Source organism: Alexandromys fortis, unplaced genomic scaffold (assembly GCF_014885135.2).
Source record: "Alexandromys fortis isolate MF-2015 unplaced genomic scaffold, M_Fortis_MF-2015_v1.1 scaffold_57, whole genome shotgun sequence".
Classification (NCBI taxonomy): domain Eukaryota; kingdom Metazoa; phylum Chordata; class Mammalia; order Rodentia; family Cricetidae; genus Alexandromys; species Alexandromys fortis.
The window spans coordinates 6,578,517-6,600,840 of record NW_026067941.1 but is presented as its reverse complement, the minus strand read 5'-3'; the positions used below and the strand labels follow the sequence as shown (position 1 = coordinate 6,600,840).

Below are 22,324 nucleotides of genomic sequence, written 5' to 3'. Positions count from 1 at the left end.
AACCCCACCCCCCCCCCCCCCCCCCCCCCCCCCCCCCGCCTCACCCAGCACTGAGACAGCTTTGAGGACAGGTTTTTCAGAAATGGAAGACCTGCGTCTGTCTAATTCCTCTAGACAGAGTTATGCGACTGGGGTCGCACAGGTGGCTCTTCCACGGACACGTCCTCTGCCAGGGGTTGTAAACACTAGGTTTCTAGTTGACTTTGAGCTTTTTTTCCTGGCTCCTAGCTGTGTTCCCTTCCTTCCAGAGGCATAGAGCAAGCAGAGAACCTTCTGCCCGACTCGGCTTTTGTAAGAGATGCTTTTAGATAATAATCAGAGAGGAAACATACCTCAGAGGGCCTCTTTGTGTCTGGCTTGTTAAACATACACACAACAACCTTGGGCTGGCCCCGGAATGCTGGCACAAAGTGAGTGTGTTTTAAGGGCTCGTTTACTCCACGCTGGTTTATTTGGATTTCCCAAACAAACCCTTTCTTATAGTCATTGGCCTTGGAGTAACCAGGTATTCCCAGTGTTAACTGCTTGTAGAGAGGCCCAGGGCTTTGTTTCCTTTGGAAGAGGATTGAGGCATTGCAGCGAGAGAGTGGTGGCTTTCCAACTTCTTGTTGTATTGAAAAACATTGCGGAGAGTTGGCGGCCTTCCCTCGGACCTGCTATGAAGATTAATTATGTTGACATGGCTTGAGATTTCCATAACCTCAGTCTGGGGTCATGTGGTTAGAAGAAATGGCAGTCACTAAAGTCTCCTCAGCTTTGCTCTCCGGCTGTCTTTGCGTACAGGCACATACAGGCGCTTTGTATGTCGTATGGGGCTGGGAGGTCTGGTTATGAAATGGGCAAATGGCAGTGAGGTGGCTTCATGTGCAGGGGCTTCACTGCATAAGGGACACGTGCCCTTCCCTCCTTTGAGCTTGTAAAACAGAGCAGGCATTGAGCAGATAAAATGCTCCCACGGGGTAAAAGGTCTTATTGCTGTTGCTCCCGGACCATCTCCTGATGCAGCGAACCTTGAGCTGGCAAGAGCAGCTGAGGAAGCAGGAAGAAGGCTTACAAAGCTGCACTTCCTCAGCCTGGGAGCAGTTTCCTGTCCCTACACCGTAGTCAGGACACCTTTCCCGACAGCAGCTTTCCACAGGGTAGCTGAACGGCTCCTCAGAACTGGGAAAGGTGGATGAGGAGCCTGTAAAATAAGCTCTGTGTGTGTTAGGGGGCGGGGAGCCCTGAAAGGAAATATGAAGCTGGGAATTCCCTCTTGGGTCTCAGCAGTGCTTAAATGTGGAACCATGAGAAACTGGTTCTGAGTACACAGTGGGTATGCCAGTTCCTGAGGGGACTGGAGACAGACGGTCAGAGTGTGAGACGGTCAGAGTGTGAGAACTCCTGGTTTCCTTCTCGAAGAGGGAAGGGATAGGAAGAGGGGAGGGTGAGAGAGCTCAAACAATCACCTTACATTGGGAGTATATAATTATTGATATAATTATTGATTTAGTATACAATGACGCAAGGGCTGGTTTCAGCAGAGAGACGGTTGGAGTCATGTGACCTGCCAATTTTCTTCTGGAATTAGAGTAACTCTGTCCATCGAGCAGGGTTAAAGGGCCAGGGAAGCCTAATGCTGTCTTCCTAGTGTATCTCAGGAGGACTTCCTGTTTGAAAGACTTCATATGATGTGAGTGTATTACAAGGGTTACATAGCGCATAAGCAACACAGAAATGGTTTCTCCGGCTGGAGAGATGGCTTGGAGGTTAAGAGCACTGACTGTTCTTCCAGAGGTCCTGAGTTCAATTCCCAGCGACTACATGATAGTTCACAACCATCTATAGTGAGATCTGGTGCCCTTTTCTGCTTTGCAGGCATACATGGATGCAGAATGTTGCATATATAATACATAAATAAATCTTTTTTAAAAAAGGAAGAAAAGAAGTGGTTTCTATCCTTCCTTGAGCACAGAGCACCACAGGATGGCCGTTTGTCTGGCCACACCAGGAATGTAGCAGAAGTGAGGGTGACGGGATTGGATTGCTTCAGATTGCCCTCCTTTGCCCTGAGCATGCGAAGAAGCCCCACCGTGCATGGGCAGAATACTTTGTGGTTGTCCTAGTGACTGCTGTCATTCTTGATGTTGCAGCAAGAAGTCCAGACTTTCTTTGTCATCATTGCGTTGATCTCTGTGCCGTGGATGCTTCTGATCAAGCCGTTTCTCCTCAGAGCCAAACACCAGAAATCTCAGGTACGCGCTTTCTTTCAGTTAGCCCACTGTGGGTCACAGCACACTCTCCTGGAAATGGAACTCTGGGATGGGGAGAGAGTGGTGGGTTTCCCTGCGAGGCCTGGAGGGCAAGGCTGGCCTCAAGCGTGTGTTCTTCTGTGGAGTCCCACAGGGGTCCCTTTACTTCCAGCACGATGTCCTCCCTTTCTCAGACATGGTGAGTCTGAAGTTCCTCAGACTCCGCTCAGGGTGTGTGTATCCTATCCTGTTGTCCTTGAAGGTTTAGAAGCTTTATAAGCATTCAGACTGGTTGCTTTGTTGGTTAGACATGGGAGAATTTTATACTTTATATTTTGTTTTTCAAAGACAGAATCTCACTACATAGCCTTGGCTGGTCTGGCATTCATTATGTAGCTCAGGCTAGCTTAATTCAAAGCAACCTCTCTTGCATCTGCACCCCTAGTGCTAGAATTACAGGCATACATCATTATTCCCTCCTCAGATAATTGCAAGTTGCTCTTTGTGAATTTTCTAAGGCTGTAATTTCACTCCCTTAGAATGTTGCTCTTAGGAAATTCCCATAGTAGGCACATTCAAAAATCTAGTTTTAATTTAGAATAACTTCCTCCTATTGCTAAATTAAATATCAATTCCAGTTGATTTCTTTCTTTTTCTTCCTAAACTGCCTGAGGCCTCAGATTTACACAGGGAGCATTGTAACCTAAGCAAATAGGATTTAGGGAGATTACGCCCTCCCAGGGAACACTGGGGTCCAGCTATACTGAGATGACCCCCTGCTTTCTTCTTTTAGTGCAGAAGACACAGCAGCCTGCTTTGAGATTGTGAATGCTTTAAATGACTGTAGGCATTAAACTCTACTTCTCTAAGGTGTAAGGTAGAGATTAACCCCAACTATCGTTCCTGTGGGGCCTGGAAAAAGAGAATGACGTAACCAAAAAGCCAAAACAATTATAACATGACTGATGAGAGCACATGGTTAACCTTGAGTGAAGCCCTTTATTTTGCTAATACTTTAATGCTGTCTTGGTCTCCTTGCTTGTCAACAGCTGCAGTCTTTCACGATCCACGAGGATGACATTGAGGGTGGCCACTCGAGCGCCTCTGCTCAGAAGAAGACGGCGGGGACTAAGGGTGACCACGAGGAGGAGGTATCTGAGACCAGAGCACCAAAGGCTGACTTCTCAGTTTGCACCAAATCTAGAACTGGAATATAATCTTGATAGTCATGGGGTGTAGCATGAACTCAGGCACGAGCTGGAGGGTTTGCTGCCCTCAGCCTGGTGGCTCCTGAGTTAGCAGGTTCAAGAAAGCCTAGGGCAGGCGCTGGGGGTGCATGCCTTTAACCCCAGCACTCAGAACCCTTGACGTTTGCTGGCAAGAGCCTTCAGCCGTTAGATTACTGGGTGAGGGGTCCCTTTTCCTTCCATAACTTCCCCTTTCTATCCTGCCCCAGGACAACTATGACTGATGATAATCTACGACCTAGCTTGTTTTTTTAAAAAAGATTTTATTAATTTATTATGTATACAATATTCTGCCTGCAGGTAGACAGGCAAGCCAGAAGAGGGCACCAGATCATTACAGATGTTTGTGAGCCACCATGTGGGTGCTGGGAACTGTGCTCAGGACCTCTGGAAGAACAGCCAGTAGCCAGTGCTCTTAACTGCTAAGCCAGCTCTCCAGCCCTATGATCTAGTTTGTTACTGACATGGAAGATAGACAGTCAAAGCCTGCAGTTACCGTGATTTGATGAACATTTGTTACATAACATGCATTGATATATATTGTACCCCACAAATGTGTAGTTATTGCTGTAATAAAAAAGGCAATTAACGTCCTCATTGTAAAAGGAGGAGAGAAGGGAGAAAAAAAAACCCTAATGAAACGATACCAAAAATTCTGTTACAGTTCAACTTTGGAGACATCTTTGTCCACCAGGCCATTCATACCATCGAGTACTGCCTGGGCTGCATCTCCAACACAGCCTCGTATCTTCGTCTCTGGGCCCTCAGCTTGGCTCACGCAGGTGAGCGTGCAAGCCGGGAGGGGTGGGGCTGCCAATCATATCACCGGAGAAGAGACTCACTCTGTTCATGAGCAAGAATAAGGACTGCTTGATAGTCGTTACTTAATACTAGTATGATAACACTGTTTAATGTTTTTCTTGGATGTCTGTCCGGTCCTTAAGCAACTTACTATAATTTCCCATACTTCTGAAATTGCCTGAACAGAATCTTAACTTGAGCCTGGCATGACAAAATGCCCCATACGGGGTGGTTCCAGCCAGAAGCAGATTTTTTTTTCTCATAGTTCCAGAGCCTGGACGTTTGAGATGAGAGTGTCATTGTGGTGTCTAACGCACGCACGCACGCACGCACGCACGCTCAGAAGGGCGAGGGAGCGAAAGCGAGACCATGAGAGTGACTACGCTCTGAAATTCCCAATCCCACGGCTAAGGACCCCTCTCGTGTTTCCAGTCACCCCTCTCAGACCCTAGGCAAACAAACCACGCTTCATGCATTCTTTTAGGGTCAGCAATTTTGTGCCTGTCTCGTGTTGTTTGGAGTTGCTCCTTTTGCTGCCGATAGCCCTAGCTGGCTGCTCTTGGCGATCAGAGTGCGCAGGCGTTGTTGGACAGCCACCACTGCGAGCAAAGCTGTGTTGGTGGAGCTTCCGCTCGGCCTTCAGAGGGACTTTTGGGTTTGAGGTGATAGGATGGAAATGAGGGGTACTGAGCAGGCACACCTGCTGGCTGAGGATGTCCCATTTGCTCCCCTAGAGCTGTCCGAGGTGCTCTGGACCATGGTGATGAACATCGGCCTTCGCCTTCGGGGCTGGGGAGGGCTCATCGGGGTCTTCATCATTTTTGCCGTCTTCGCTGTCCTGACCGTCGCCATCCTCCTGATCATGGAGGGCCTCTCAGCCTTTCTGCATGCCCTCCGGCTGCACTGGTAAGAGCTGGGGGAAGGGCAGCCTGCGGGGCTGACGGGCTACACAGAGCCACAACTTAGCTCCATCTTCGGAACCTCGGTCTAGTCGTCTGTTTGCGTGCGTGATGTAACATATGTTCACACGCATGCATATGTGCTGATTGCCCTGGAACGTGGCTTTTTTTTTTTTTTTTTTTTCCTCTGTGTTTACTTGTTACAACAGTGGGCTTCAGAAGCAGTCAGGTGACAGATGTTAAGCGAATAGGCCTGCTTGGCTGTTGTGGTTGTTGAGGGCGGAAGTGGCAGCGTCAGAACAAGCCATGGGACTCTACAGAGGAAATGGAGGGTGCCACAGCAAGCCTGTGACATGCCCGGGACACACTGGGGCTTCCACTGTTAGGAAGCTTTTGATTTTTTTCATTTTGTGTGTATGAGTGTTTTGCCTGCATGTATGTCTGTACACCCTATGTCTGCATGGCCTGTGGAGGCCAGAAGAGGGCATCCAATCTCCTGGGACTGGAGTTGCACACACTTGTGAGCTGCCGTGTGGGTGCTGTGAATCGAACCCAGGTCCTCTGCAAGAGCAGTCAGTGCTCTTAGAGGCTGAGCCATTTCTCCAGCCCTCGGAAACACTTTTATGTTTACATACTGAGTGGAGAAAGCTGGAGCATCCCGTCTCCACGCTAATATTGCCCTCCACGGTGTGAAGTGTGCGCCTCCATAACGTCCCAGAACAGAAATGATCGTGGGTGGGACTGGTCATAGAATGACTTAAAAATGCAGGTCAAGCTCCTGCTCTGTCTGTACCTAGTATGGACCCCACAGCTGGGAGTCAGGGTGCAGGTGGAAAGACACGCATGACCTCATGAAGAGCTGCCGCCTTGTGCACTGTGGTCTTCAGACAGAGAGCATGGAGGGGAGGCATCCTTGGAGGTTGTGGGGGAGGTGTGTGCTGTGACCCGTGAAGCCTGAGGAAGAGAGGTGGGAGGAGGGGGCGTGGTAAGAGGGAGGCTTAAAAGGTCGCCTGGTTCCCATGGTGTTCTGGGCCTTGCTGCTACCCTGCAGCCTCCCACACTTCAGTCTGCTCTTTCCGCCCTTCCCCGTCACCACAGGGTGGAGTTCCAGAACAAGTTCTATGAGGGAGCTGGCTCCAAGTTCTCCCCCTTCTCCTTCAAGCTAGTCCTGGAAGGGGCTGCTGAGGAGTAGGCTCTTCTGCGTCCCGGGTGCTGATGCCAACTGAAGGACTTCCCTCTCGCCTCTGAGTCAGCCCAGGCCAGGAGTCCCACGCAGCAACCCTGTTGGCTACAGTGAAGTGAGAAGCTGTGTGAGGATTTGGCAGGATTTAACCACGTAACCCAAGGGCTACTTTTTATTTGGGACTTTATGTGCAGCCAAATGGTCAAATACTACAATAACTGGGAAATGGGGGAGGGGACACTAGACCACTATCTTGTACTACTTTATTTGTGTTTTACTTTGTATCTATTTTGAGACAAGGTCTCATTAGCTCTAACCGTTCTGGAAATAGCTGCGTAGCCTAGGGTGGCTTTGAGTTCTGACTCCCCCTGCCTCCACTTCCCCAGTGTTCAGATGTCAGGCACCAGCCAGCACACCTGGATCTCCTGCAGAATTTCAAGTATTATAATCATGAAAATAAATACTTGCTTTGTTCACTGTTTCTTTAAAATGTCTTTATTCAAGATTAATCCATGCCATAGAGCATCTACAGTTAGAGGCCAACACTGGATGATGGAATTACACAACCTAGTTCCTGGGACGGATCAGGTTTGTGTTTTCTCTGCATTTCCCCCTAGTCAGGGGCTTAGCATTACAAGCTTAGGGACTTCCTCAAACATTGGCACTCCTACCAGAAGCACAGCCAATGCCCTCTGTGTAGAGGGAGGCCCAGGCCTGGCCTGGCTCTCTGCATCACTAAGTCCTGAGAATGAAACCTGACAACCTGACGTCATTCCTGGGCACTGCTTATTGTCGCCACGCTGGGCTGGAGTGACTGGGGAAGGAGATGCAGAGGCTTGGCCAGGTTCTGGGAACCAGCGTACAGGGAAGGAGACTGCCTCATGGTTGGGTTCCTTATCCTTTGGGTCCGAGAGCCCCGAGCCAATTTCTTAGGTTGCCTGGACTGGAGATCCCCCAAGCACCTGAGGAGATTCATCCTGTGGGTTGTTTCGTCTGAATGGCCTGAGTCCAGGTGAAATGCCATCTCTATTACTATTTTTGTGTGCTTCACGATTGACTAAGTCCTTTCTACCTAAAGAGCCCATTAGATTCAAATGTGTTTGCATGTATGAGTGCAGGCACATGTATACCATAGCACACATGGAGATCAATGGACATCTTTCCTTGTCATTGTGTGCACCAGCCTAGCTGGGCAGTGAGCTCCCAGGGATGCTCCCGCCTCTGACTGCCATCTTGCTATCAGAGCAACGGGATTATAGATGCATGCAGCTGTGCCTGGCTTTTCCATAGCTCCTGGGGTTTTGAACTCATGCTTACTTTGCAAGTACTTTATTTACTTGCCATCTTCCCAGCTTGTGACTCTTATCTTTTAGACCCTGCTTGCTGCCCTATGCCAAGACTGACTCATGTCAATAGAAGCAAGTCTCAAACCTAAAAGGAAGTGACCGTGGTCCTTTCCTGTCTGTCACAGCCTGCACAGCAAATCGAGGCCTGTCTTTTCAAGTGTTCACTTCTCAAGGTTGGATCAAAGGATGACTATTGTGTTTGAATACTAGCTGTGAACGTCAACATTGCATTACTGGACCAGAAATGGAGTTAATCTCCCTGCCAAGTGCGTAGGAGGCTCTCCACCTCTCCGGACTGTAGAAAAGAGATTGTTAAGACCTGGGCGATGGAGGGGATGCTCGGTCAATGACAGTCAACAGAAGAAACGATAAGTGCCTTCGAGAAGCCCATGCTCTCCTGCTATCATGACCACCAGGAAGTTTTAAGGGTCTCAGCTTGCTGGTGTCCTATGGACGTCCATCTAAAAACTGTACCCGGTATAGATGGCTCCAAGGCACCGCCCACCCCAGCTCTTTTAGAAATGCCCCTCCCACCTGAGAGCCACAGGTCCACATTCCCCCCAAGGTTTGGCAGCTGCCTTCTGTCTCAGACAACACTGTTATTTTCGCTTTAACAACAGATCAGGTGAGGGCTGTTTAGAAGGGGGCGTGCCGGCCTTGTCGCTCACCTGGAATGCCAGGTGGCTCCTTAATGAATCCTGTTTGGAGAACTGAAATGAAAGGAGGGTAGGTAAGTCTAGAGGCAGAGAGGCCTCCGGAGCTGCCAGACCGGCTGTGGTGAGACAGCGCTCGGGGACCCACAGTTGTGACACTTTCCGTGGGATACGCAGGTGAGAAACTCGGGCAGCAGGTGTGTCTGCTTTCACTGCTGCTGTTCAGGGTAGAGAGGGGAACCAACTACTTGTGGGTGGCTGGAGGCAGATGGAGTGCGAAGCTTTCATTATTTTTTAAAATCATGTATGTATGATAAATGTTAGCGTGTGTGTGTGTGTGTGTGTGTGTGTGTGTGTGTGTGTGTGTGTGTGGGGTGTATGGACATGTGCGCGCAGCTTTGTGTCCTGTACGCATTCCCAGAAGTCAGAGGAGCACACTGAGTGTCTGTTCACTCTCCACCTATTCCCTGGAGACCGTCTCTCAATGAACCTGGAGCGAGGCTGACGGCCAACACACCCAATGATTCCCCTGCCCCTGCCCCCGCCCCAGTGCTGATTATAGAGGCCCACAGCCGCGCTGGCTTTTTATATGGGTTCTAGGAATTTGGAATTGAGGTCCTTATTCAAGTGCTCTCCCAGCCCCCTTACTAATGATGTTATTATTATTATTATTTTAAATCACATCACACATACGAGTCAGCATGGAAAAGATCTACAGGGGCCCAATTATTTCTGGCTTAAAAAAAAAAAAGTTCATGCATCAAAATACAATTGAATGAAGTATCCATCTGTCCCTTAGAAGTCTGACTACTCAAGAGCTGCACCGGGGCCTCTGAGTGGCAGAGTCAACCCTAACCTCTCCGTCCATCCACACAAACTTTCAGGTGGCTTGAAGGTGTGTCGTGTGTCACGTCCTCACTCCTGTGTTTGAGGAAGGGATGGCTGGGGGTGCTGAGTTTTTCCCTTGTTTTCCTGAGTTGGTGTGGTTTAGCTTCTGTCCTGCCCTCTTCTTCTCCCTCCTGAGAGCCCACCTAGCTGAGGAGCAGTTGGTGGCTGCCAGGGGAGGGAGGGTGTTTAGTATGCTACGAAGTCCATTTTATAATCGATTGCAACTACTTCATTAAAAATTCCCAGCTAGGGGCTGGGGAGATGGCTGTCAGTAAAGGGCTGGCCCATGGAGGCATAGGACCCGAGTTCAGATCCCCAGCACATGCGTGAAAAGTCAGGTGCGGTAGCTTAAACTTACAATTCCCAGTACTGGGGCAGCAGAAACAGAAGGAGCCCTGGGGCTCACTGGCTGGCCAGTCTAGCCTAACTTGTGAGCTCCAGGCCAAGGAAAGACCTTGTCTCAAGGGTGGTGGATGACATGCCTGAGGATAACACCCGGGTTGTTCACCACACTCTGCACACATGCACATAAATGCATACAAAGTTCTCTGGCCTCTACATACCTGCGTGTGCGTGCATGTGTGTGTGCACGTGAACGCACGTGTGAGCGTGTGTATGAGAGTGTGTGTGTATTTCAACACACCTTTACCAAATAGCTAAGACATAGCTCAACGGTGTTCGGAAAGAGGACAGTCATCTTAGAAATGGCTGCCCTCATGGCAGGCTCCCGAAGCGGCAGAGGTCAGCTGTGTACACACAGAAACCCACCTCCAGGTGGAGATGGGCTCTTATCTCCTCCCTTACAGGTTAATCCAGTGGGGAAGGTCAAGTGACCTGGCAAGGGGACCACCCCTGGGAAGTTGGGTTTGCTTTAAGATAATGTACTTTTTCATCCTGGAATTCACCCCTTAGTGCAGTCCCTGTGAGTCAGTATGGGGTTTAGCTGTGTCTGTTTACCTGCTTCAAGTCCTGACTCAGAAAGCCACAATTATCCCTGGGAGCACTGGCCAGAGCCTCAGCATGTTTTTAAACTCTAATGGATGTTTTGGGTTTTCTTGCTCGATCTTCGTTCGTTCGTTCATTCGTTCCTTCCTTCCTTCCTCCCTCCCTCCTTCCCTCCCTTCCTTCCTTCCTAACCACTGAGCCATCTTGCCTGCCCTCCCTGTTCCTTTTCAAAGCTCACTGACCTATCACATTGCTACCTGCCACTGAGTCGCTATCCTCCTGCCACCGAGTGGCCATCGTCCCTGCCTGCCTGTTCCTCTCCACTCTCCCTCCTTGCAGATGTGAGATTCACAGCTTGCCTGCCCTGGCCTTTCCCTTCAACTCTAACAAATTGTCCTCAAGCTCCATTTCAGCCCACTCTCTGCTTCTGTCTGGTTTATCAAGACAGGGTAGTCTTCCTTATCTGTGTAGTCCTGGTTGTCCTGGAGCTCTCTCTGTAGACCAGGCTGGCTTTGAACTTTGAACTCAGAGATCCTCCTGCCTCTGCCTCCTGAGTGCTGGGATTAAATGTGTGCACCCCCCACTGCCTGGGACATGCATCATTCTTTTTTGTGGCACCAAACGTGTCCTTTATGAGCAGTACCCACAGCAGGAGTAGTGGGGTTCTCAGCCTCCTCCCGGCGGGGTTGGGCAGGCCAGGTGCAGGATAAACACTGTCTGTGAGCTAACATGTTTGCTCCTCACACCAGCCTAAGAGTTAGGTGCAATTACTGTATATACCTCATTTCAGTGCTGAGGAAAAGAGCCTAATAAATAGAAGGGGATCTAAACACAAGAGTAGTCTGCTTGAGATGAGACAGATGACAGGAAAAAATAGGACTTGTATGTGCATGTGTGGGTGCTCGTGTGTGTGGGTACTCATGTGTGTGTGTGGGTACTCGTGTGTGTGTGGGTGCTCGTGTGTGTGTGGGTGCTCGTGTGTGTGTGGGTGCTCATGTGTGTGTATGTGGGTGCTCGTGTGTGTGTGCACATGTGTGGGTACTCATGTGTGGGTGCTTGTGTGTGTGTGGGTGCTCATGTGTGTGCATGTGTGGGTGCTCGTGTGTGTGTGTGCGCTCATGTGCGTGTGCATGTGGGGGTGCTCGTGGGGGGTGCTCGTGTGTGAGTGCTCATGTGTGGGTGCTCATGTGTGTGTGAGTGCTCATGTGTATGTGTGCATGTGTGGGTGCTCATGTGTGTGTACATGTGTGGGTGCCCTGTGTGTGCACACATGTGTGGGTGCTCGTGTGTGTGTAGCTGTCTATGCATGTATGTGCATATGTATGTGTATGCTAGGGGTCAACCTCGGGTGTGGTCCCTCAGAAATGCTGTCCACATTTTCCTGAAGCAGGGTTTCTCACTGGCTTGGAACTCATAGGCTGGGCCAGGCTGACTGGTCAGAGAGCCCCAGGAGTCTTCTTGTATCCATACCAGTTTTCTTTTCTTTCTTTTTTTTTTTTTTTTTTCCTGCTTCAACATTTTCTTTCAGGGAGAAGACACCACACTTGAACTTAAGAAAAACCCTTTACAGCCCAGGTCTTTTATTTCTTTTTATACATCAGGCCATGAATTCGTAGGGAATGGGCTCCAGCAGCTCAGGCTCCGTCCTGTTAGTCCTCACAGAGTGTGCTTCTCTGGGTGGAGCAGGCTGGCGCTTCAGCTGAAACCAGGTGCCCTTCTCTTTGGCTTCTGGTCGTTCTCCTTCCCCCGCCTCAGGAAGCTGTCTCTGCTCTTCAGACACTTGATGTGTTCAATCCACACACTAATTCTCATGGCAAGAATCTTGCCCTTACTTGCTTGTTTACAGTGATGCCCACAGCATGCTGGTGATCCTGTAGACTCTCCCAGTTTTGCCATGGTAACATTTATGGGGCATTGGGGCATTCCTTTTTGAACTGTGCCCATTCCCTTGGTCTTATTCCTAAAAAACGATCCCCGGGCGGGTTGGCGGAGCCCGCCATGAGAAAGCGGCTACAGGAGGGTACGTGCTGCGCCCACGGTGGTGGCAGGTAACAGACACGTAAACACAGGAAATAGCCATAAGTATTTATTAAGGAAGAGGGAGAAAAGAAAGAAAGAAAGAAAGAAAGAAAGAAAGAAAGAAAGAAAGAAAGAAAGAAAGAAAGAAAGAAGAGATAAAAGGAGAGAGGAGAGATAAAAGAAGAGAGAGACAGAGAAAACACGTGCGCACGCCAAGGAAGCAGAAAGAGGAAGGGTCCCAAGATGGCGACAGGCAGGTCAGAGGTTATGGGAGTGGGCGTGGCTAGGGCAGGGAATAACACTTGGTGTCTACAAAATCACCCTTCTTGTACACTCGCATGCACGTGGCCAAAGGAAAACTCCATGTTTCCTAAGGGCCTAGAGAACACAGCGAGTGCCCCCCTCTCTCCCTGGTGTTTGCCACTTTGGCGAGTTCCTGAAAGATGGCTGCTGTGGCTGGAAGCTTTTTTTTTTTTTTTTAACCTGGGTTCTATGTATAGAAAAAGCTCCTCTCATGTGCACAGCCAGCTACCAATTTACCTCCTAGGACTTTTGATGGCTCAAGGCAATTTTACATGAGTAGACTTGCCACATGATATGCCCTCTATGGTCATTATGTGTCCTCTCTGCTACTGTCCCTGGCTTCATTAGGGAAGCTGTGTGGGGAGCTGGAGTGACCCCCGATGGCAGCCAAGCAGAGAGAACCCGTGACTGTCATTAGCCTTCGGAAGCTGAGCCAGGCAACCCCAGAGCCACAGCAGAAAGGTAAGACCACCGCAGAAGGCCTGGCTTTCAGACTAATGCTGACATTGTTCTAATAAGGAGCAGGGGCCAAGGTTATAGGTCAGTCGGCAGCATGCTTGCCTAGCCGGCATGAAATCCTACCCTGGTTCCCAGTACCACATAAACTGGGTGTGGAGGTGCCTGTCTGTAATCCCAGTGCTGGAGAGGGAGAAGCAGGAAGATGGAGCTGGAGAGGTAGAAGCGGGAGGGTCAGGAGTTCAAGGTCATCCTCTGCTATCCGTAGGAGCTTGAGGTCAGTCTAGGCCACACAAGACCCCAATAAGTAATAACAATAATGTTGCACATACCTCCAAAGGTGAGCCACAGTCCTGGGGGTTCCATTCCCACTCAAGGGGTCCTTACATTCTGGCTTCCTTGTCAGAGATAAAGACGTTCACTGTGGAGGATGCCGTGGAGACCATTGGGTTTGGACGCTTTCACATCGCACTCTTTCTGATCATGGGCAGCACCGGGGTGAGTGCTCCTGGAGATGCTTGGCACCTGTGACACTGTCCTCTCTGCTGGACACCGTCTTCCTGCTGGCCTCCACCACCGGACTGGCCATCCCAGGAGCGGGAGTCCTGTGGAAATCATTTCAGCAGTCCTTGGCATGGGTTGGCTGGGAACAATGTCTGCGTGTGTCTGTCCTGGCAATTCCAGACTCCTCGTAAAAGTTTACATTGAGTTGTTGGGGAGAAGGGAGAGGACCATGGGGTTATTTCACGTGGAGTAGACATGTGGCCCTTGAGCGTGTGTGCATTGGTATCACCTGGAATGCCTGCTGTCAGGAAGATTCTAGATCCCCTAAGAGGAATTCCCTTCTATTAGTGGCGTGTGTTTCTCCTAACTTCTGTTGTATGCTAGGCATGGTGGCTACACCTGTAACCCCAGCGCTTGGCAGGGAGCTGTAAGAAGATCAAGAGTTCAGGGTCATCTGCTGTGTATTGAGTTTGAGGCCAGCTGGGGAGACATGAAATCTGACGTCAGTTCCTGGAACTCATGTAAAGGTGTGAAGAGAGAATGGCTACCTCCCAGATGGGCATGTGGACACACACGCTACACACACACCACACACATATATACACACACGACACACACACACACATCCACACACATTTTAGGCTTTTTGTTTTTTTTTTTTTTAATTTTTAGAAAGGGCTAGTGGTATGTCTCAGTGAAAGAGACATATCTAGCGTGTGAAGTCTCAGCAAAGCCCTGGAATAGGTCCCTGCTCCTCCCACCACCCCCATTTACCCACCCCTGTACTTCTCCACCCATGCCAGTACAAAGATCAAATCAGGTAAAATCTGTTGTTTTTAGGGGAAATGGGATTTTGTTATGCTGACCTTGGTATGGTGGTCTTAGGTGATTCCAGTCCTAAATAATTAATTCTCTAATAAATTCCACCAAATATTCACAAACCAAAAACAGCAAATAATATTTAGATATAATTATGCCACTTGAGAGGAAGAAGCAGGAAGATCAGGGGTTCAAGGCTAGCCTCAGCTACATTGCAAATTCAATGCCAACCTGGTTACTTGAGACAGTCTCACAAACAAACAAAAACGACAGACAAGAACTGGGTGTCATGCCTTATGACTGTCATCGAAACACTTAGAAGGCTGAGGTAGGGAGAGTGCTGTGAGGCTAGCCTAGGCTACACAGGGAAATTTTTTCTAAAAACACAAATAAAACCAAGACCAACAGTCATCCAACACAGAGGAATCTTTCTGGAGTCCTGATGCATCTTTCTGGAGCTGTGTGCTCCCTCGGGAGAGAGGGTGGGGATAGAAAGAGGCATGTCAGAAGCATCACACCCCGCCTTTCATGGTAACATGCCACGCAATGCGGAACCCTTCCTTACATGCAGAGGGAAGACTCTTCCGGCTCACGCTCTCACAGTTCCGCACTCAGAGCCACACAGCAGGTTTTACTACTTCTGTTCCTGGAGAGGGACAGCGTTACTCCTAACCAGTGCATTTCCTTTGGGATCCTTTAGACACTCGGTCCTGATGGTCATCACCCCTCTGTTCCGTATCACTAAGAAGGAGGAGTTTAGCAAAGCGAACATCTTTCTGAGATGGCCCTGCTGTCTCAGTCCTGTGCTAAAACATCCCACTCTGAGGACAGCTGCAATCCTCTAGAGAAGACAAGCCACAGCCTGGGGACCACTGCCCCTCCATAGGTGCATTTTCATCCCCAGAGACACTCTGAGGGATACCCTCCAAAAAATAGGAGGCAGGAGGGTGAATTGAAAGCCTCAAAAAGAAAAAGAGTACAGGGGCTGGAGAGATGGCTCAGAGGTTAAGAACATTGCCTGCTCTTCCAAAGGTCCTGAGTTCAATTCCCAGCAACCATATGGTGGCTCACAACCATCTGTAATGGAGTCTGGTGCCCTCTTGTGGCCTTCAGGCCTACACACAGACAGAATATTGTATACATAATAAATAAATATTTTAAAAAAAAGTACAAAAAAGAGTTAAAAAGAGTACAAAAAGGAGTAAAAACAGTACAAAAAGAATGAAAAAAAAGAGTATAGCCTCAGAGATGAAGGAAAAGAGTAAGTTTAAAGGAGACAGATTAAAAGGAGTACCCCCAAGAATGCAGCACCCCTGCTTGGTAGGAAGCAGCCAGACAAATTGACGACACCCAAATTCTCCAAAAGATTGTTGAGGAAAAGAAAGAAAAAAAAAGGGGGTGAGATATTGGGAGCAGTGAATCCCTAGACCCTGAATTTCTGGTAAACAACTTGTTTTTTTTTTCTGCTCTGAGACAGCCTGCAGCTGCCCTGAGCATGAGACCCTCAGGAGTTCCTGATGGCAGGAGAGTGATTTCTGGTGGATTTGGCTGGGGCATGGCTCTCAGTTAAGGATCTCTATATAAGCAGCTCTGGTACACAATAAAGGGGGCATTGCTGGTTCAAGGATGACCCATGTCTCTGTGAGTCTTTGTGTGTTTCAATCTCCAGCCCGTTGCCCGGTTCATGAACGGTATGGTAGTGCATAAAGCTCAGACGGGTGTGGTGTGCTACAAAACCCCAGACAAATGTGTTCTCTTCCTTTAGTTCTCCTTCCTCCTCCTGATATCTTTGTCCTTGTCTGTGATGTTTGTGTTCATCTTGCCCTGCAGGTACAGGCCCTCAGATTTGGCTGGACAAAGTGGTAGGTACTGTAGTCCCAGTGACTCAGAACATTGAGGTAGGAGGATCACCCGAGGTTGAGAGTTCAAAGCTGACTTCGGTGGTGGTGTGCACCTGCAATGCTAGTGCTCTGGGGAGCGGAAGAGATGGGGGGGGGTCCCTGGTGCTTTCTGGCCATCCAGCCAAGCCAAATTAGTGAGCCCCAGGTTCAGGAAGAGACTGTCTAAAAAATAAGGAACTAGAAGGATGGCAAAAGACCCTTGCAAAAAGACTCTTGCAAAAAGACCCAACACCGACATGGCAGCTCACAACCATCTACAGCTCCAGTTCCAGGGGATTCAGCACCAACTTCTGGGTCCCATGGCTTTTGAATACATGCATACAGTCAGACACACACACACACATACGCACATACATACTACTCAAAAATAAATAAGGCAGAGGTGACTGTCGGGAGGAGACAGTGTGGGCATGCCTCTTTCTACAGCTCTCCCTTGAGCGGCCTGTCCCAGGCTGTCCTGTCTTTGTTGTCTTTTATCTAGTTCACCTGTTCCTACTCATTCATTTCTGGTTTCTGCTTCCTTCTCCTGGGAGATAAACCCACCCTGAAATGGAGTGTAGGGTATGGACAAAGATTAATTGTGTGGGTTAGTTTCAGCTAACTTGGCGCAAACCTAGGCACGCCTGGCGGGAGGGAACCTCATCTGAAGAACCGATCCCATCAGATTGGCCTATGGGCATGCGCAGGGCATTTTCTTGCGGATTGATGCAAGGGTGGCGCTAGCTAAGCAAGGCGGGAAGCAGCTCCCCTCCGCGGCCTCTGCTTCAGCCCCTGCCTCCAGGTTCCTGCTCGGAACTCCTGTCCTGCTTTCTCTCCATGGTGGACTATAAACCCGCTCTTCCCCTCGTTGCTTCTGGTCCTGGTGTTTATCCCAGCAACATAAAGCAAACTAGAACACTAGTTACCCTTCTCCTGTCAAAATCCTCAGTAGCACATCCTACACCATCTGTCGAGCGGACATTCTTCCCTGAAAATGAACTCCTCGCTTGTGCCCATTGCTTTGTCTTCCAGCCTTCAGAAACCTTCCTATCTCCTCTTGAGACCCAAGCTTTCTGATGTAAGAAGCTGTTTCTAAAACATCCCTTGCAAAGGTGTGTCCTACCACCCTCATAGCACACCATGACTAGCCAGGCTCTCCCACTAGCTAGTGACTGGCCCCTCCAACAGTGTAACTGAGCACATGCGCAGGTCAGCACACACAGGGAATCTCTAGGGACACTCCCAAGTTGTACAAACTGGCTATCACACCTATGAAAGCTAAGGATCTCCTACAGGTATCTACTTCCTTTTTGTTCTGCTTTGCTTAGCGTGGGGTTTCTCCAGTCAGGGTCTAGATAGGAAGTCAGTGCTGGCCTCAAACCCACCATGCTCCTGCCTCAGTCTCCAGAGTGGTGGGATCACAGGTGTATGCTACTGTGCCTGGTTCTACTGTAATTGTTTATTTATCTAGGGGAAGGGGAAAGAGGCCATCGGGACTAGGAGGGTGACAGACCTATGTGGCGGTGGCATGAGCTAGTGTGTTTCCTGCTTTGTCTTTAAGGTGGTGGAAGCCATGGAGATCATGTTAATAGCGGTTGTGTCTCCTGTTATCCGCTGTGAATGGCAGCTGGAGAACTGGCAGGTGGCACTTGTCACCACGGTGAGTACCTGCTGCCTGTGCTGTGGGAAGGAACAACTTGAAGGTCTGGCTTCCCTTCCAGTACTCTGAGAGCCGAGTGCCAACCCTGGCCCCACCCAAAATGAGGAGTGCTGGCCTCCAAGTTCATGGGTTTCCAGACCCCATAGTGGTTAGCGCTCAGCACCTTTCTCTCTCTCTGTCTCTGTCTCTGTCTCTCTCTCCCTCCCTCTGGTGAATAACCTTGAGTAGCCAAGCATTCCTAGCTGATGTTACCTCCCCTAATTCTAGAACAGTCTCACCTCCACGCACTGCCAGCCCCAGCCCACCTCTCTAGCTGACCTTCACTGGTCCTCAACATCCGCCAAAGCAATACGTCCTCCCTGAAAAACCCTTGGACTCAGTATGTGTCACAGTTTTCAGAGTCCCACTCCATGCCACGAAAGGCAACCTTAGGTAAAGAACGCATGGCTTCATAGTCAATATGTTTCTTATGAAGTGGGTGTTAAAGTAAGCTTTCTATGGTTTGACCAAGATGTGAAGAAGACATATTAAAATCGTGGGGAACATGCTGTGGATGTGAGCAGCCACTGCAGGGCTTTAAAGAGGGCCGTGATTGGGTGTCCAAGAACTCTGAGGCAATATGGCTGAAGGGCCAGGTTCCAGGGATACGGTGTCTGATGGGGAATGGCAGTGTCTGGAGGTGAGGCTGTGTGCTCAGGAATTACTAAGGAGATAGCATCAGCCTCAGAGGTCCAGAGCACAGGGTAATGGGAAAGGGTTGACTTACCTGTCATTAACACTGGTGTTAACAGAGACAACTTGTAACAGAAAGGCATCCAGATGTGGCCAGAGTGAGAGGACCCAAGGGAGGCAGGAAGGTGGTGACCTGTAGCAGTCATGGAAAATTCGACAAGTTTGATTCTTCCCCTTCCCTGGCTTAAGTCCTTCCAAGCTTGCAAGGACAGAGGAGCCACCCTTGTTTGGAGGGATGGTAGGACAGATGGCTGCCTTTCTGCTCACAGCCTTCTCTGAGTTTTGCCCTCTCCCTCAGAACTGCCCTGTATTCTCTTAATGTGTAGTAAGTTCGAATCCTGCTTCTTTCTGTGTCTTGGAGGATGGAAGGCGTGGAGCCCAGATTTGTGTCCAGTCACAGTTCCACATCTGCCCTTTACTGAAAAGGCAGAAGCGTGTGCAGTGCGTAAACCAGAAAGTTGTCTTTTGCTTTTTGAGACAGGATCTCACCACACACTCAGGCTGCCATCCCTCTTTCGTTTGCACGCTCACCCTGGTTCAGCCTCCTGAGTGCCAGGGTTACAGATGTGTGGCATTGTGCTAGGCTGAACTGTGTTTTATATTAAATAAGGAAGTAGAGCCTAGGGTGGTGGCACAGGCCTTTAATCCCAGCACTCTGGAGGCAGAGGCAGGAGGATCTCTGTGAGTTCGAGGCCAGCCTGATCTACAAGAGCTAGTTCCAGGACAGGCTCCAAGGCTACAGAGAAACCTGGTCTCAAAAAACAAACAATTAAGAACAGAACTGCACAGGGAGGGAAGGGGAGAGGGAAGAGTGCAGGGCAGGGGTGAGGTCAGTGTCCCGTTGCTGTGCACTTTCCCAAGGGGCTGCAGAAATGCAGGCTTCCGGGTTAGCAAAGCTTTGCTTGAGTCTAGGTTTCTGTCCCAGAAAGCAGAGAGTCTAGGGCAAACGTCATGGCTCTCATACCTCAAGGATCTATGGGATAAAAACTAAGACACTGAATTTTTAAAATTAAAAAAAAAATATGCCAGAAAATGGGAAGACTCCTTGCTCATGGGTTGATAGGATTAATACTGTGGAAATGGCTCTACTGGTGAGGGCAGTCTGTTGATTCATTGCATCAAAATTCCTATGGTACTCTTTGAAGAACTAGGGAAAAAAATCCTAAAATTAATGTGTGGACACCAAAGATTCGTGGTCAAAGCAACTCTAAGCAGAGAGATCAGTACAGATCTAATACCTGACTTCAGATCACATTACAGAACCATGGTGACAAGCGCAGCATGGCACTTGCGCAAAACTGACGTGCAGAGCAAGGGTGCACAGCAGGGGCGGAAACCCGCACAGCACTGGGCACACAGCTTTTGAAAAGGGGGTCGGAAAAACCCAGTGGAACGCATACAGCCTTTCTGCAGATGGTGCTGGGGAGCCTGCGTAGACACACAAAGGATGAAATTAGAACTACATCTCACTTTGCACAAAAATCAATTAAAAATGGATCAAAGACCTTCATTTAAAACCTGAAACACTGAAATTGCTTGAGGGAAACAGGAAGAATACTCCAAGACATAGCAATAGGAAAGGACTCTCGGAAAGACTCCAATAACACAGGATATTGCCCAGTTAACAAGTGGGGTGATGCGAAATTAAAAAGCTTCTGTATAGCAAAGAAAGCAGCCAGCAGAGTGGAGGGGCAGCCTCCAGAAAGGGAGAAATCTGACTGCTCAGACAGGAAGCCAGTGTCCACAACATGCAGAGAACTGAAAAACAAATTCCACGCGAGATCCCAAATCTCCCATTCAATAAGTGGTCTACTGCACTGAACAGACAGTCTCAAAAGAGACACAAACAGCCAATAAACATTTCAAGCAGTCATCATCCTTAGCTATCAGAGAAGATTTCCTCTTACCCCAGTCACAGTGGCCGTCATCAGGAAGACAAATGACAACAAATGTTGGCAAGGATGCTGGCAAAGGGAAGCCCTTATTCACCACTGTTGATACTGATGTAGTCACTATGGAAATCGGTATGGAAGCTTCTTTTAAAAAACAAACAAAAAAGCTAAAAAACCAAAAAACTAAAACCAAAACTATTATATGAGCCAGCTATACCACTTCAGGACTCAAAGTGTCCTTGGTTCAATTGCAGACACTTGCATATCCACGATTGCTGCGCTGTGCACAGTGGCTAGAGATGGAGCCATCGTAGATGTCCATCAACAGATGAATGCATCGGAAAATGTGGTCCATGTATAAACCAAAATTTTATTCAGTCATAAGGGAAAAAGAGTCATGGCATTGTGTGAGAATGTCTGGAACTGGAACTCATTAAGTTAAGCCAAGTATCCAGATTCAGAAAGGCAAACACGACGTATTTTCACTCATGTGTGGGTCTTAGATTCTAACTTTTATATATGTGTTTAGGGTAGATGTATGTCATGAAGGGAAGATGAGAACCATGAGAGGTCTTGAGAGCTGGGGAAGATGAAAACAAAGGTAACGGAATACAAGGGATGTGACAGGAGGGAGGGAGAAAAGGGACCCACAGGAAACCGGGAGGAAGGAAAAGAGTAAGGAAGGAGGGGCCATAAAAAGAAATTGGGGGACAGAGAGAAGACTCTGCTGTTAAAAACACCTGCTGCTCTTGCAGAAGACACAAGTTTGAGTCCCAGCACCGATGTTGGGCAGCTCAAAACCACCTGTAACTCCAGCTCCTTGTATCTGACCTGTCTGGGCACCTTGGACATCCACATGCACAACACATATTTATCCACATGCACAACACATATTTTTATGCATTAAAAAGTGCATGAAAATGCTGCAACAAAGCCCATTGCATACAACCTGTATGCTAATTAAACCAAGTATTTATAAAGGAGAATATATTAGAGCCTAAAGTTCTGGGTTTGACCTGCAGCACAGAAGTGGGTGGGGCAGATGTGCATGTAAGATGACGTGCAGAAGTGGGTGGGGCAGATGTGCATGTATGATTGTGTACAGAAGTGGGGTGGGGCAGATGTGCATGTATGATTGTGTACAGAAGTGGGTGGGGCAGATGTGCATGTCTGATTGTGTACAGAAGTGGGTGGGGCAGATGTGCATGTCTGATTGTGTACAGAAGTGGGTGGGGCAGATGTGCATGTATGATGACGTGCAGAAGTGGTGGGGCAGATGTGCATGTATGATGCCGTGCAGAAGTGGGTGGGGCAGATGTGCATGTATGATAGCTTCTGAATAGTTCCTTGTGAGTCTTTTTTTTTTTTTTTTGGAACTAGCTCTGTAGACCAGGCTGGCCTCGAACTCACAGAGATCCACCTGCCTCTGCTTCCTGAGTGCTAGGATGAAAGACATGCGCCACCACCGCCCGGCCTGTGAGTCTTATGAGGGGCAGAAAAAAAGCAAAGCAAAGCAGGCAGCAGAGAGAAGCAGCCTTTTCCCCGAGAGGTGCTGCAAGCAAAGATGGCACTGTGCCTCTGGTTTCCTGGGGGCGTCAGCCAGGAGGATTCCTAAGGGAAAAAGGGATTGTCTGGAGGTAGGGAAGTAGGGGCTGGCTGCACAGGCCCACACAGAGCCAGGCTGAGTGAGGCACTGGACAAGAGAGGAAAGCAAGCGGCTCCACCTGACGACTTGTAGTTCGGAGATTTTATGTGTTTATTGAGACAGGGTCTCCGTGTGTAAGTGCCAGGCTCTCCTGATATGGCTGGTGAGAACGGAAACCAGGCTGGGGTTGGAGGAGGTCTCAGCAAGAATGATGCTTTGAC

At 49.0% G+C, this 22,324-nt stretch overlaps 2 protein-coding genes across 9 annotated transcripts in view; both read left to right on the top strand.

Moving 5' to 3' along the window:
- Positions 1–6,842, top strand: part of Atp6v0a4 (ATPase H+ transporting V0 subunit a4) — a 78,500-nt gene extending 71,658 nt beyond the window's left edge. Inside the window, exons 16-20 of the mRNA XM_050147994.1 lie at positions 2,111–2,234; positions 3,281–3,382; positions 4,143–4,260; positions 5,014–5,185; positions 6,277–6,842. Coding sequence (XP_050003951.1) covers positions 2,111–2,234; positions 3,281–3,382; positions 4,143–4,260; positions 5,014–5,185; positions 6,277–6,370 — 610 coding nt within the window. The 3' untranslated portion in view covers positions 6,371–6,842. The remainder of the gene's footprint in view (positions 1–2,110; positions 2,235–3,280; positions 3,383–4,142; positions 4,261–5,013; positions 5,186–6,276) is intronic.
- A 135-nt stretch (positions 6,843–6,977) lies between these two features.
- Svopl (SVOP like) overlaps positions 6,978–22,324 on the top strand; it is a 63,791-nt gene continuing 48,444 nt past the window's right edge. For 3 of the 8 annotated variants that reach the window (XR_007592829.1, XR_007592830.1, XM_050147909.1), the window contains exons 1-3: positions 11,918–12,977; positions 13,378–13,469; positions 17,736–17,834. Coding sequence is in view for 6 of the 8 variants with exons in the window: in XM_050147909.1 (XP_050003866.1) it covers positions 12,896–12,977; positions 13,378–13,469; positions 17,736–17,834 (273 nt within the window). In the remaining 2 variants the exon portion in view is untranslated. The other 5 variants (XM_050147906.1, XM_050147907.1, XM_050147910.1 and 2 more) reach the window with 5 other exon arrangements.